This window comes from Girardinichthys multiradiatus, chromosome 4, assembly GCF_021462225.1.
Source record: "Girardinichthys multiradiatus isolate DD_20200921_A chromosome 4, DD_fGirMul_XY1, whole genome shotgun sequence".
NCBI lineage: Eukaryota > Metazoa > Chordata > Actinopteri > Cyprinodontiformes > Goodeidae > Girardinichthys > Girardinichthys multiradiatus.
In genome coordinates, this window is record NC_061797.1 from 17,489,167 (window position 1) to 17,504,950 (window position 15,784).

The following is a 15,784-nucleotide window of genomic DNA, read 5'->3' on the forward strand; positions in this document are numbered from 1 at the left end:
CTGCTCAGCTGAAAATCAGGCCTGGTGTCCTCCTGGTTGAAGAAGCGTTTCAGGACTGGGACACTCAGATTGATCCTGCAGTAAAGGGGTCTGGTCTAGAAAAAGGAAGAATGGAGATGGAAAAACACATTATTTTTAAGGCATGCTTCTGGATATTTTAAGTGATCAAAGCAAGAAGATACTAATACACCAAAAACACTGCATTATTATATAATTATCTAAGAACAACCAGAGGGGATCAAATACTTTATAATTCCCATCTATCTTAAAATTTAAAGTTGTTGTTTATATATATATATATATATATATATATATATAAATAAAATATGTCGACATACATTAGCCATAAAGTTGCTATCTCTTTGTTTATTGGCTAGTTAAATCAAACATGTTTTTTACCTGAACATGATTGTCTCTGGATTGTACTTGGAATCAGAAATTATAATGCTAGCTGAATTATAAATAAACTTTTAAAACATATAGCACATTTCTTCATTAAAAATTAATATTGAAAAGCTTATTTATTCTCAATCACACTCTCCAGCGATACAGTTGGATTACATAAAACTGTCCATTTATTCTGCCGGTAGGGCTGGCGAGGCGAGCCGGTTACTACGCCGGGAACGAAAAACACCGAACACGTCGGAGCACATTTGAAATTAAGCGATGTTTAGATAAATCAAGCAGATATTTCGCGTCTACATAGTTATATTCCCGCATTAAAAACATTGTAGAAGTTAATTTGTGTCAGAGAAAGTGTAATTTTCCACAATTTACTCACAGCTTTTGTTGCTATGGTCCGCCATGGCTTCCCCTGCTTGACCAATCCGCTTCGACCCGCAATGAATGATGGGAAATGATGGGCCGCGAAGGATACTCACAACGCATCCTTCAAATCGGGCAAAATAAGGACACATTTGTCGGCAGCATTTGCTCGGAATGATTCATGAATTGGGACAGCCTTCGTCGCCGCGCTGTAATGTAATCGGCCAACGAATACGGCCTTCGAAGGATGCAGCCCTGAGGCTGACTTCCGGGTCAGCCTCGGCGTTGGTACATTCCCTTTCCGGTTGATTTTCTGAAATGTAAATTTGTTTTCTGAAATGTAAAAGTGTTTTCTGATATGTAAATTTGTTTTCTGAAATGTAAAAGTGTTTTCTGAAATGTAAATGTGTTTTCTGAAATGTAAAAGTGTTTTCTGATATGTAAATTTGTTTTCTGAAATGTAAAAGTGTTTTCTGAAATGTAAAAGTGTTTTCTGAAATGTAAAAGTGTTTTCTGATATGTAAATGTGTTTTCTGATATGTAAATTTGTTTTCTGAAATGTAAATTTGTTTTCTGATATGTAAATTTGTTTTCTGATATGTAAATTTGTTTTCTGAAATGTAAATGTGTTTTCTGAAATGTAAAAGTGTTTTCTGATATGTAAATTTGTTTTCTGAAATGTAAAAGTGTTTTCTGAAATGTAAAAGTGTTTTCTGAAATGTAAAAGTGTTTTCTGATATGTAAATTTGTTTTCTGATATGTAAATTTGTTTTCTGAAATGTAAATTTGTTTTCTGAAATGTAAAAGTTTTTTCTGATATGTAAAAGTGTTTTCTGATATGTAAATTTGTTTTCTGAAATGTAAATTTGTTTTCTGATATGTAAATTTGTTTTCTGAAATGTAAATTTGTTTTCTGAAATGTAAAAGTGTTTTCTGAAATGTAAATTTGTTTTCTGATATGTAAATTTGTTTTCTGAAATGCAAAAGTGTTTTCTGAAATGTAAATTTGTTTTCTGAAATGTAAAAGTGTTTTCTGAAATGTAAATTTGTTTTCTGATATGTAAATTTGTTTTCTGAAATGCAAAAGTGTTTTCTGAAATGTAAAAGTGTTTTCTGAAATGTAAATTTGTTTTCTGATATGTAAATTTGTTTTCTGAAATGCAAAAGTGTTTTCTGAAATGTAAATTTGTTTTCTGAAATGTAAAAGTGTTTTCTGAAATGTAAATTTGTTTTCTGATATGTAAATTTGTTTTCTGAAATGCAAAAGTGTTTTCTGAAATGTAAAAGTGTTTTCTGAAATGTAAATTTGTTTCGGTACTTGTGAAAGTGTTTTGCACCCCCCGGCCACCGTAGTTTCCCGTTATCTTAACTGATGCCATAAATCCATAAAAATGAGGATAAACATTTATTTATGGTTCTCATATATTCGGCAAGTCAATTTATTTTGAAATATATTGAGATAAGATCCTACAAAGCCATCTTACTGACAGTAAAATTAAAATCCTTAAGTTTTTTTTAAGTTATGTTATCCCATATTTCACTACCAGTCTGGCGCCAGTAGAGGGGTGTGTTTAGTGTCTGATGGACAGGATCTTGTTTGGACATACCAAGTCACCCCGAATTTGAGCAGCTGGCAGCCCTGAAACTCACAGTTCATATTAACTGGTAAAATCGGGAATATTCAGCTAATGAGGAGGTCGACTGAACTCATGCACTAATCCGCAAAACTAGCAGGTGAGTTCCCTTGTTTGTTTTCAACGCAAGTTACTCTAAAGATTGAAGCATGTGGCTGGCCCTGCAGGAGCATTTATGTAATAAAATCTGAGAAACTAATCTTAATGAAATAACTTTAACAACTTTATTAGCATACTTGTTGCGTGCTATTTGCCTCCACAAAGCGTACACTTTTTTGTTGAGAACGGATAGTAAAGTGTCAGTGTCCAAACACAGCGGCTGTGCGTCATCTTCTGTTTATAAACATCTATGAGTCAATGGCGCCCCTTAGTGGTGTTAAACTGTCATGCTGCTTTGGTTGTTGCTGACACACACACACACACACACACACACATATATATATATATATATATATATATATATATATATATATATATATACACACATCCTTAAACGGAGAGTTTTCTTCTTGCTTGGCTCATTAACAGTGATCTCAGTAGTCTACATACCCCTGTTAAAACTTTATGTGACTCAAAACATGTCCATGATAAATCCTTCAAAGCTTTTTTACACTTTTATGTGATTTTATTAGTTTTGGGCTGCAACTAATGATTATTTTGCTAATCGATTAATCTGTCGACCATTTGTTCACTTAATCGCTTAATAATCGGATAGCAAAAGGTGCTTTAATAGGAGATTTTTTACAGAATTTGAACCAGGTGAAGCTAAAATGCTGCCACTTGAGTTCTGGTTAGAGCATGATAACCAACATGTTTTTCACATAGTAAATGTGAAATGTATATATTTTTTGTACATTTTTGGCCTAATTTCTGCTCAGAGTGTGTTTTGTTCAGCAAATGGCAAATGGTTTTAGAGTCTGTAAAATCCTTTTAATGATTATTCGATACAAAATTAGTTGATGATTATTTCAATAATCACAATTAATCTGATTAATTCTTTCAGCCTTACATTAGTTACAGTAGATCGCAGAGGAATGTCTGCTATCTTTATTTTTTTTAAAGCTTCCTTTGCCTTGACCCATTTGCAATAAGTCGCACTAGCTACTTTAATGTCCCTAAATATTTGGACATTGAAAGCACTTTTTTGCCAGGGATCCTTATCAGCTGAAATTGTTCTCAGTGTAGGCCATAACAACCAGGTTATGCAACAGTTTATTGCCCCAGTCCAGACCATAAGACACCAGTATTTCATCAGTGAGTGTGACGATAATCTTCAAGGTGTCCTCTAAATACACACAACAGGAGCAGTTCAAGAGAAACCAACATGCTTGATTTCATTCATTTTATGCTGTAACCTACTCTCTGACTGGTCAATATGTTAGGAATGCAAGGGTCATAGCATCAACATAGTTTGTGTTTTCCTACATTTCTGAGCTGCAGTTGCAAAAAGAATAAAATACTAGACTTTTTGCAGATATTTCTGTGGTCATGTTTTTTTATAAGCAAGTTATTCAGACCTGCTGCAATGTGTGGTTTGTGTCCTTGTTGGTGAGTTGAGGTACAATAATAGCTTGGCAGGAAACGGCTCCATCTCATGTGTCACTGGAGGCTTCTGTGTGTGTCTCTCTCACAGTGTTTGTGTGCTTTCACTTGTGTGTAAGAGGAGCCAATGGAAACTTAGCAATACCCAGTTCCATCTCAGTTATCACTTGTGTGTTCAGCCTCTTTTTGTCTCAGTAGCTGTATAATTTAAAAAAACATGTAGTATATAAAAATCTTCAGTTGATTTGGGCTTTATTTGGACACACCACGAGGTAAATAGTTGCTCTACTTGTCTGTTTTACATAACAATGAGCTTGTTCAGAGAAAAATGGGAAGCAAAACAAGCTGGGCTAGAAAAACTGGTTGAGTTACTTTGCTCATCATTACAAAAGCAAGTCAGGAGCTTTTATTGGTCTCAATGTATTACTCTGAGTTACTGATCTATGAATTTTTCCTTATCGTCGTACTTATCACACCTTTTCTTCTAGAACATCGTTCCTCTCACCAACAGCTCGGCTCTGACTGTGTTTTTTCCTACTTGTTGAATAGCACCACCGTTCCCACTGTGTGGATTGCTCAGTGTTCAAGATTCAGGAAGATAACGAGAGGTGAGTGGCTGACGCAGAGCTTGTGTTATGTTACCAAAGGATCATAATATCGGAGACGACAGGTTGGCTGAAACTATAGCTGCCTTCAGACCGCTGTGACCTGAAGCAAAACAGGAACTGGGACTAATAAAAGGAGTTTTAAAGAAGATTTCCACAGCTGACAGACTACTTCCTGTTGTTTGAGGACGAGAGTTACCATGGGTGAGAAGATACAACAGTCGCTGCTGGTAATTTTGCTGTGTTTGTCAGGGTTTGTTCCCCGTTCTGCTGCCTTTGTGTTTTGGACCGCCTTGGTGGAAACACGCTATTTTCTCAGCAGTAATGACATCATGCCAAAGTACTGTGAGTGTGGGTTGTATGGCCGTAACTCTCCTCTGGAAAAAGCCTCAGGCATTGTGATGGTTCCCAAAGGAGATCCCATGGGCTGTGGCCCAGAAGCTGTCTACAGCCAGAACTCCAGCTCTGAACCGTGGATCGCACTGGTGAAAAGGGGCAACTGCACCTTCAGCGAGAAGATCAATGCTGCCAAACGTCAGGGAGCAGCCGGGGTGGTGGTGTACAATGTGGATAGCAGTGGAAATGGCATCACTCAGATGTCTCATTCAGAAGCAGATGAAACCGTTGCTATCATGATTGGGAACATTCAAGGCACAGAGATCGCCAGGTCAGTGAAAAACGGGACTGTCATCTATATGGTCATTGATGTGGGCAGTCCTCACGGGCCGTGGATGGACACATACTGGCTGTACTTTCTCTCTATTGCCTTCTTCATCGTCACAGCTGCCTCAATTGCCTACTTAGTGTTCATCTCTGCAAACCGTCTCTTCAGCCTAAGCAGACACAGGCGCACTGAGAAGAGGCTGAAATCTGAGGCCAAAAAGGCCATTGGGCGCCTTGAGGTGCACAAACTGAAACGAGGGGATGAACTCACTTCCTCTGACTCTATGTAAGTGAATCTCAGTAAAGAAGTGAAAAGTTTGAAAGAGCTTGTTTTAGACATTTGCTTAGAAATATTTTCTTCAAATTAAGACAAATGTGAAATTAAAAAAGGCTTTATTTTTGCTCTGATATTAAGCAAGATGGGTTTTTTTGTTGTTTAGGGTCAAAGGAGCAGACGGGCCAGTTTATTAAGCTCAGGGGTGAGAACCACCACCTTTTTACTGGAGCTAAAAACTCAGCCACCGTGGCTTGGAGGTACAATAACAACATTCTTTGCAGTCGGTTTCTGTCCAGTTTCAATAACTCCTATCTTTCTAACTTTCATAAATATCCATCCAGTGATTAACATACTTCTTTTGGTTTAGGACAATTCTGGAGAAGATGGACCAACAGGGGAAGGTCACTCCCTTTGCAGGAAAAAAACAATGTGGGACAATTTGAAAAAAAAAAAAAGAATTTAGAGTTTGTTCAAAAGTTCTCATGTCACACACAAATAAAAAAATATTTCTAAAAGTCTTGTTGGTTTCTCTGTTTAGTCAAATTTTTTTTTTTCTTCCTTCTAACTTTAGGATTGTAAGTATCCAGGGTCAGGAGAGGGAGTCAGTGAAAAGCCCAATGCTGCTACTTGGCCCTGGTTTGTCTTTATGGATGAGGTGTTGGGACAGAGGTCTTCCACAAACCTCCTGTCCTGATTGCCTCCATCCCTGAGGAAACTCCAGGGCCAAGCTGAGCGGTGGGCAACCTGACGGAGAAGGAAGACAGTGAGCCAGCAGGAAGGGGTCAGAAAAGAAAGAGGGACAGAGATGATGGAGTTGATCAGGGAGGACATGAGGGCACAGAGAATGGACAGACTGTTTTCCAAAGAATGGCACCAAAATAAGGTGCTACATAAGAAATATTAAGTTTTGTTCATATGGTTTCTTAAAGTTTTAAGGTGTTCTAATACATTTCAAAATTGTTTTGTCACTAATGTTATTTACATTTGATCTAACAATACATCAACTTCATTTAAAGTTATAAACAGAATTTATTATGAAAAATACAAACAGCATTTTAAACAGAATGGGGGAAGAAAACATTCAAACAGATCAAGATTACAAGACAAAAGGCATAAAATAAAACTATACAAGTATTTACAATAGCGACAGCAGGATCAACCTGAGTGACTGGTTCCTGGAAAAACCTCTTCAACAGAACAAAGAGGCAGATGTCTTTCTGAACAGAAAGTCTGGTGGTGTGGCTAAATCTCTCACAAGGTCAGAGACTTGGATGGGAAGCTGCAACTGAGACCTGTGGTTTGTCTTTCTGGATGGTGAGCGAAGCATCACAGGTGGTCTGCAGATGTTTGTGATGCCTCTCTCCACTGTCCACGTCATCGTCCATCAAGTGGGTTTAAAGGGCTGGCTGAATTGACGGCTGCCACATCACTAAGAGGTAATCGGAAAAATGCAGAATTAGAAGATGGTGCTCACAAAATATTACAATTAGTTATACCCCTCAAACATTAATCACATCTATAATATTATACTTGCCTGCATACAGTAGTCATGTTCTGGTGGTACCTCCTCCAGGGCAGACACCTCAGCTGAAAGCTGGTCCTGCCAGAGAGCAACGCTGACTGCCTCAGTCCAAACCTCACCCTCATCCTCTTTTACAGCATCCTCTGGGTCATCCTCTGGGGCCATGACATCCCCAGCACCAAGGCAGATGTTGTGGAGGATGGCACATGCTGTTATGACCTGAAAACAATTTAAAAGAGGGTGCATATATGTGTATGTGTATATATTATGTATAATGTATATATAAAATGTATCTAGGTCAAAACTTACGTGAGGTACAAAGGTGTCGTGCACCTCCAGCGCTTGCAGGAAGATGGCCCTGAATCTGGATTTCATCATTCCAAAAACATGCTCTATTATAGAGCGTGTTTTTGGAATGATGGCTGTTAAAGTGCTGGGCTCCCACACCTTGTCTTGTCCTCTTGTAGGGAGTGATGAGGGGGAGTGGATATTGGAGGCATGGGTACCCTCCATCAGCAAGGATAAAATGCCCTGGAGGAGGATAAACTGTACAGTGGGCTGTGGCAGAGCACCCTAGAGTCATGCACTGACCCAGGCCAGCCCACATACGTGTCAATAAAATGGCTCTCAGAAACTGCCAGCAGGATTATGGAAGGGAAGAGTTTCCTGTTCCTGTAGCACTGACCATCAGGACTGCTTGGACACCTGATGCGGATATGGCAGCCGTCAATTGCACCCACAGCTTTAAGAAAAGCTCTGTGGCGTGCCAGCCCTGCAAACTCACGGGACACTGCCTTAAGTCCTCAGGGGTCTTTAGAAGGTAGATGACCTGGTGACGAATAGCCACCATCTCCTCTGTAACTCTGTGGACGATGTGATGGACAGTAGAGCGACGCATCCCAAACACTCTGCAGACCACTCTGTAGGATGTGCCACTTGCCAGCCAGAAAAGAAAAACCAAGGTCTCAATAGTAGCACCCATCCATGTCGCCTATCCTGGTGCAAAAGATTAAGCAGCACTGACAGAGACTCCCTGCTCAGCTGAAAATCAGGCCTGGTGTCCTCCTGGTTGAAGAAGCGTTTCAGGACTGGGACACTCAGGTTGATCCTGCAGTAAAGGGGTCTGGTCTAGAAAAAGGAAGAATGGAGATGGAAAAACACATTATTTTTAAGGCATGCTTCTGGATATTTTAAGTGATCAAAGCAAGAAGATACTAATACACCAAAAACACTGCATTATTATATAATTATCTAAGAACAACCAGAGGGGATCAAATACTTTATAATTCCCATCTATCTTAAAATTTAAAGTTGTTGTTTATATATATATATATATATATATATATATATATAAATAAAATATGTCAACATACATTAGCCATAAAGTTGCTATCTCTTTGTTTATTGGCTAGTTAAATCAAACATGTTTTTTACCTGAACATGATTGTCTCTGGATTGTACTTGGAATCAGAAATTATAATGCTAGCTGAATTATAAATAAACTTTTAAAACATATAGCACATTTCTTCATTAAAAATTAATATTGAAAAGCTTATTTATTCTCAATCACACTCTCCAGCGATACAGTTGGATTACATAAAACTGTCCATTTATTCTGCCGGTAGGGCTGGCGAGGCGAGCCGGTTACTACGCCGGGAACTAAAAACTCCGAACACGTCGGAGCACATTTGAAATTAAGCGATGTTTAGATAAATCAAGCAGATATTTCGCGTCTACATAGTTATATTCCCGCACTAAAAACATTGTAGAAGTTAATTTGTGTCAGAGAAAGTGTAATTTTCCACAATTTACTCACAGCTTTTGTTGCTATGGTCCGCCATGGCTTCCCCTGCTTGACCAATCCGCTTCGACCCGCAATGAATGATGGGAAATGATGGGCCGCGAAGGATACTCACAACGCATCCTTCAAATCGGGCAAAATAAGGACACATTTGTCGGCAGCATTTGCTCGGAATGATTCATGAATTGGGACAGCCTTCGTCGCCGCGCTGTAATGTAATCGGCCAACGAATACGGCCTTCGAAGGATGCAGCCCTGAGGCTGACTTCCGGGTCAGCCTCGGCGTTGGTACATTCCCTTTCCGGTTGATTTTCTGAAATGTAAATTTGTTTTCTGAAATGTAAAAGTGTTTTCTGATATGTAAATTTGTTTTCTGAAATGTAAAAGTGTTTTCTGAAATGTAAAAGTGTTTTCTGAAATGTAAAAGTGTTTTCTGATATGTAAATTTGTTTTCTGATATGTAAATTTGTTTTCTGAAATGTAAATTTGTTTTCTGATATGTAAATTTGTTTTCTGATATGTAAATTTGTTTTCTGAAATGTAAATGTGTTTTCTGAAATGTAAAAGTGTTTTCTGATATGTAAATTTGTTTTCTGAAATGTAAAAGTGTTTTCTGAAATGTAAAAGTGTTTTCTGAAATGTAAAAGTGTTTTCTGATATGTAAATTTGTTTTCTGATATGTAAATTTGTTTTCTGAAATGTAAATTTGTTTTCTGAAATGTAAAAGTTTTTTCTGATATGTAAAAGTGTTTTCTGATATGTAAATTTGTTTTCTGAAATGTAAATTTGTTTTCTGATATGTAAATTTGTTTTCTGAAATGTAAATTTGTTTTCTGAAATGTAAAAGTGTTTTCTGAAATGTAAATTTGTTTTCTGATATGTAAATTTGTTTTCTGAAATGCAAAAGTGTTTTCTGAAATGTAAATTTGTTTTCTGAAATGTAAAAGTGTTTTCTGATATGTAAATTTGTTTTCTGAAATGTAAAAGTGTTTTCTGAAATGTAAATTTGTTTTCTGATATGTAAATTTGTTTTCTGAAATGCAAAAGTGTTTTCTGAAATGTAAATTTGTTTTCTGAAATGTAAAAGTGTTTTCTGAAATGTAAATTTGTTTTCTGATATGTAAATTTGTTTTCTGAAATGCAAAAGTGTTTTCTGAAATGTAAAAGTGTTTTCTGAAATGTAAATTTGTTTCGGTACTTGTGAAAGTGTTTTGCACCCCCCGGCCACCGTAGTTTCCCGTTATCTTAACTGATGCCATAAATCCATAAAAATGAGGATAAACATTTATTTATGGTTCTCATATATTCGGCAAGTCAATTTATTTTGAAATATATTGAGATAAGATCCTACAAAGCCATCTTACTGACAGTAAAATTAAAATCCTTAAGTTTTTTTTAAGTTATGTTATCCCATATTTCACTACCAGTCTGGCGCCAGTAGAGGGGTGTGTTTAGTGTCTGATGGACAGGATCTTGTTTGGACATACCAAGTCACCCCGAATTTGAGCAGCTGGCAGCCCTGAAACTCACAGTTCATATTAACTGGTAAAATCGGGAATATTCAGCTAATGAGGAGGTCGACTGAACTCATGCACTAATCCGCAAAACTAGCAGGTGAGTTCCCTTGTTTGTTTTCAACGCAAGTTACTCTAAAGATTGAAGCATGTGGCTGGCCCTGCAGGAGCATTTATGTAATAAAATCTGAGAAACTAATCTTAATGAAATAACTTTAACAACTTTATTAGCATACTTGTTGCGTGCTATTTGTCCCCACAAAGCGTACACTTTTTTGTTGAGAACGGATAGTAAAGTGTCAGTGTCCAAACACAGCGGCTGTGCGTCATCTTCTGTTTATAAACATCTATGAGTCAATGGCGCCCCTTAGTGGTGTTAAACTGTCATGCTGCTTTGGTTGTTGCTGACACACACACACACACACACACACACATATATATATATATATATATATACACACATCCTTAAACGGAGAGTTTTCTTCTTGCTTGGCTCATTAACAGTGATCTCAGTAGTCTACATACCCCTGTTAAAACTTTATGTGACTCAAAACATGTCCATGATAAATCCTTCAAAGCTTTTTTACACTTTTATGTGATTTTATTAGTTTTGGGCTGCAACTAATGATTATTTTGCTAATCGATTAATCTGTCGACCATTTGTTCACTTAATCGCTTAATAATCGGATAGCAAAAGGTGCTTTAATAGGAGATTTTTTACAGAATTTGAACCAGGTGAAGCTAAAATGCTGCCACTTGAGTTCTGGTTAGAGCATGATAACCAACATGTTTTTCACATAGTAAATGTGAAATGTATATATTTTTTGTACATTTTTGGCCTAATTTCTGCTCAGAGTGTGTTTTGTTCAGCAAATGGCAAATGGTTTTAGAGTCTGTAAAATCCTTTTAATGATTATTCGATACAAAATTAGTTGATGATTATTTCAATAATCACAATTAATCTGATTAATTCTTTCAGCCTTACATTAGTTACAGTAGATCGCAGAGGAATGTCTGCTATCTTTATTTTTTTTAAAGCTTCCTTTGCCTTGACCCATTTGCAATAAGTCGCACTAGCTACTTTAATGTCTCTAAATATTTGGACATTGAAAGCACTTTTTTGCCAGGGATCCTTATCAGCTGAAATTGTTCTCAGTGTAGGCCATAACAACCAGGTTATGCAACAGTTTATTGCCCCAGTCCAGACCATAAGACACCAGTATTTCATCAGTGAGTGTGACGATAATCTTCAAGGTGTCCTCTAAATACACACAACAGGAGCAGTTCAAGAGAAACCAACATGCTTGATTTCATTCATTTTATGCTGTAACCTACTCTCTGACTGGTCAATATGTTAGGAATGCAAGGGTCATAGCATCAACATAGTTTGTGTTTTCCTACATTTCTGAGCTGCAGTTGCAAAAAGAATAAAATACTAGACTTTTTGCAGATATTTCTGTGGTCATGTTTTTTTATAAGCAAGTTATTCAGACCTGCTGCAATGTGTGGTTTGTGTCCTTGTTGGTGAGCTGAGGTACAATAATAGCTTGGCAGGAAACGGCTCCATCTCATGTGTCACTGGAGGCTTCTGTTTGTGTCTCTCTCACAGTGTTTGTGTGCTTTCACTTGTGTGTAAGAAGAGCCAATGGAAACTTAGCAATACCCAGTTCCATCTCAGTTATCACTTGTGTGTTCAGCCTCTTTTTGTCTCAGTAGCTGTATAATTTAAAAAAACATGTAGTATATAAAAATCTTCAGTTGATTTGGGCTTTATTTGGACACACCACGAGGTAAATAGTTGCTCTACTTGTCTGTTTTACATAACAATGAGCTTGTTCAGAGAAAAATGGGAAGCAAAACAAGCTGGGCTAGAAAAACTGGTTGAGTTACTTTGCTCATCATTACAAAAGCAAGTCAGGAGCTTTTATTGGTCTCAATGTATTACTCTGAGTTACTGATCTATGAATTTTTCCTTATCGTCGTACTTATCACACCTTTTCTTCTAGAACATCGTTCCTCTCACCAACAGCTCGGCTCTGACTGTGTTTTTTCCTACTTGTTGAATAGCACCACCCTTCCCACTGTGTGGATTGCTCAGTGTTCAAGGTTCAGGAAGATAACGAGAGGTGAGTGGCTGACGCAGAGCTTGTGTTATGTTACCAAAGGATCATATTACCGGAGACGACAGGTTGGCTGAAACTATAGCTGCCTTCAGACCGCTGTGACCTGAAGCAAAACAGGAACTGGGACTAATAAAAGGAGTTTTAAAGAAGATTTCCACAGCTGACAGACTACTTCCTGTTGTTTGAGGACGAGAGTTACCATGGGTGAGAAGATACAACAGTCGCTGCTGGTAATTTTGCTGTGTTTGTCAGGGTTTGTTCCCCGTTCTGCTGCCTTTGTGTTTTGGACCGCCTTGGTGGAAACACGCTATTTTCTCAGCAGTAATGACACCATGCCAAAGTACTGTGAGTGTGGGTTGTATGGCCGTAACTCTCCTCTGGAAAAAGCCTCAGGCATTGTGATGGTTCCCAAAGGAGATCCCATGGGCTGTGGCCCAGAAGCTGTCTACAGCCAGAACTCCAGCTCTGAACCGTGGATCGCACTGGTGAAAAGGGGCAACTGCACCTTCAGCGAGAAGATCAACGCCGCCAAACGCCAAGGAGCCGCTGCCGTGGTGGTGTACAACGTGGATAGCAGTGGAAATGGCACCACTCAGATGTCTCATTCAGAAGCAGATGAAACCGTTGCTATCATGATTGGGAACATTCAAGGCACAGAGATCGCCAGGTCAGTGAAAAACGGGACTGTCATCTATATGGTCATTGATGTGGGCAGTCCTCACGGGCCGTGGATGGACACATACTGGCTGTACTTTCTCTCTATTGCCTTCTTCATCGTCACAGCTGCCTCAATTGCCTACTTAGTGTTCATCTCTGCAAACCGTCTCTTCAGCCTAAGCAGACACAGGCGCACTGAGAAGAGGCTGAAATCTGAGGCCAAAAAGGCCATTGGGCGCCTTGAGGTGCACAAACTGAAACGAGGGGATGAACTCACTTCCTCTGACTCTATGTGTGCCGTCTGCATTGAATCCTACAAGGGGGGCGAGGTGGTGACGGTGCTAACCTGTGACCACATCTTCCACAAGGCCTGCATCGAACCCTGGTTGCTGGAGAGGAGGACCTGCCCCATGTGCAAATGCGACATCCTGAAGGCCCTGGGAGTCGAGGAAGATGACAAAGTCAGTATGTCTATGAATTCTCCACCAGAGGTCACTGTGATCACAGTGGCAGGAGGAGACACCCTGTATGAAGTCCCACTGAACGGGCCCATGAGCCTCGAACCAGAGCAAGAGTACCATCACTATGACAACAGGGCCTTTGAGGAAGACTCAGAGGCTGCTAGAGGGTGAACAATAGGAGGAACAAAACAACGCACAATAACAACTCTAACCCTTTACACCGAATCAGGACAGTGGAATCAAGGTTCCAATCAAAAACAAATTATGTTCCAATGCAGACATGCTTAAAAAAGGGAAATTTTGAGTCAAGAATGAATTGTTTGTAATTAGTTTAGAGTTACTTCAATTTGTTGGTAATAATTCATAAATAGCAAGTGTATTCTCAGATTTATCTTTAGACAATTAAGAAAACCAGCAAGTTGCAGAGTGACACCAGTGTCAATTTTCTTCTTTGCATAGCCAGCAAAGGCATTGTTTATGGACTTAAAGTGGGATTTGAATATCTGTCTGCTGTTGGAGCCAAATTTCTTCCTGTAGCTTGTGTCACTTTCTGCAGCTTTTCACCGATTCCTTATGAGCAAAACAAATGTGTGCTCATCAACATACATATTGTTTTCCTGTCTTTCGGTCTCAGTGTAGGCCATAACAGCCAGGTTATGCATGTTAAAACTGGATTGGATTTTTCCATTTTCATTTTAGCTGCAGGGCTTTTTTTTTACATACATGCCCTCATGACCACACCTTCAACTGGAACAGCAGGAAGACTTGAATTGTACTGCCACACGCAAATAAAATCTCCTGAAGGACTGTGGAGCTTTAGAAATGTTCATGCTGGAACTGGCTTATGCCTTATATGGCAGTGAAATGAATGTCATCAAGACTTTAGATGAACTTATATAATTGTTTTCTTGGATAGTGGGGAAATAATGCATTCTTGTTCTTTAAATATATATATTTAGACCTGGTTATAATTTATAAAGTTATTTTTGTTAAATAAGATGAAGCAAAATGTTTGTATAATCTTTCACAGATTTCCAAGCACAAATTCTCTGTCTTCCTGGTTTTCATTTGACTTCTGAAAATGTGTCTGGTTCATCTGGTCTACCTCTGACTGAGCTATTGATGTGATTAACTGAGAAGATGTTTTTTTATTCCAACATTAGCATGTTTCACTGTAAATGACGGATCTGTTTCCTTTCTATAACTGGTGAGGATGTGCTGAAAACGGTACTTAATAGCCCTTCTCTATTGCTGATTTATTTCCACGGGTGTTTTACAGATTCCAGGAGTCTTAAATTGAAATATAAAAAACAAATATTACTTCTGTATTAAATCACATTGATGTTTATTGGAATTCAATAAATCCCTCAAAATGAGGCCAACTCTAAATAACAGATGTCTGCATGAATCAGTGTTTAAAAGAGGGGAGAATATACTGTGTGCATCAGAAAAAAGGTGTGTGTGGTTAAGTCTCTATTTAATTTAGCAAGTTCTGGATTGGACCGATGGAGAGCAGTGAAACAATAATTACCTCCTTGCAGGTGGGAGCAGATACCATGAGCTTGAACTGGATAACCATTACTCTGTATAAGTAGGGGGGCCTGACTGAATAGGTAGAAATGTGCAGCTGCATAGCAATTGAATTGTCTGAATATTTTCATCGGCTTTCCGTCGAGCTCTGGAATACACCCACAGTTAAGCGTCTAATGGACCAGGGTTGTTAAAAAAGCCTCTGACAATAATTTATCATAGAACTTTAGGAGTGGTGTGTGCTCTTTAAACTACTTTTAACGCCTAGAGTTGTGCCCACATGCAAAACTTTTGTGTCATTACTTATATTACTATATTTTGCTTCCAGTGAGTCAGACTTCACTGTAATGCACTGCCTGGCCAAAAAAAAAAAAGTCGCCACTTGGATTTAACTAAGTAAATAGGTACGAGCCTCCCATTGGATAATTACTGCATGGACGATTATGTTTCAGCTGGCAACAAGTTATTTAACCCCAACTGGTGCAATGAGTTACTTCCCAATTCTTAAACAACCATTTCGAAAGACACATCCTGTGGTCGTGGAAAAGTCAGTCTGTTGCAGAAGGGTCAAATCATCGGCATGCAAACTACCAAAATTGGGTTAAGAACTGTCCAACACGTTATTAAAAACTGGAAGGATAGTGGGGACCCATCATCTTCGAGGAAGAAATGTGGTCGGAAAAAAATCCTG

The 15,784-nt window shown here is 38.5% G+C and overlaps 2 protein-coding genes and 1 long non-coding RNA gene across 4 annotated transcripts in view; all 3 read left to right on the forward strand.

The window, feature by feature from the left end:
- Positions 1-2,358: 2,358 nt before the first annotated feature.
- Positions 2,359-5,710, forward strand: LOC124867295 (E3 ubiquitin-protein ligase RNF128-like). 2 transcript variants are annotated; one of them, XM_047363674.1, is made up of 3 exons: positions 2,359-2,499; positions 4,491-5,495; positions 5,650-5,710. In XM_047363674.1, the coding sequence occupies exons 2-3, from the start codon at positions 4,747-4,749 to the stop codon at positions 5,678-5,680; spliced, it is 780 nt and encodes a 259-aa protein (XP_047219630.1). In that variant the 5' UTR covers positions 2,359-2,499; positions 4,491-4,746; the 3' UTR covers positions 5,681-5,710. The 2 variants fall into 2 exon arrangements, with proteins under 2 accessions (XP_047219630.1, XP_047219629.1); XM_047363673.1 differs by having other exon boundaries at positions 2,370-2,499; positions 4,430-5,495.
- A 4,237-nt stretch (positions 5,711-9,947) lies between these two features.
- The window catches only part of LOC124867296, a 133,763-nt gene continuing 127,926 nt past the window's right edge, over positions 9,948-15,784 (forward strand). The window contains exon 1 of the long non-coding RNA XR_007038009.1: positions 9,948-10,422. This is a non-coding gene — a long non-coding RNA (uncharacterized LOC124867296). The remainder of the gene's footprint in view (positions 10,423-15,784) is intronic.
- LOC124867294 (E3 ubiquitin-protein ligase RNF128-like) lies at positions 12,262-14,952 on the forward strand. The gene has a single exon (XM_047363672.1). The coding sequence runs from the start codon at positions 12,646-12,648 to the stop codon at positions 13,732-13,734; it is 1,089 nt and encodes a 362-aa protein (XP_047219628.1). The 5' UTR covers positions 12,262-12,645; the 3' UTR covers positions 13,735-14,952.

What these genes read in the sequence shown, in the direction of transcription:
- LOC124867295 (XM_047363674.1), top strand. Translation starts at nt 4,747, where the DNA reads ATGGGTGAGAAGATACAACAGTCGCTGCTGGTAATTTTGCTGTGTTTG. An exon ending in CTCACTTCCTCTGACTCTAT is followed by an intron (nt 5,496 to 5,649) that starts GTAAGTGAATCT and finishes TTTGTTGTTTAG; the next exon opens with GGTCAAAGGAGCAGACGGGC.
- LOC124867294 (XM_047363672.1), top strand. Translation starts at nt 12,646, where the DNA reads ATGGGTGAGAAGATACAACAGTCGCTGCTGGTAATTTTGCTGTGTTTG.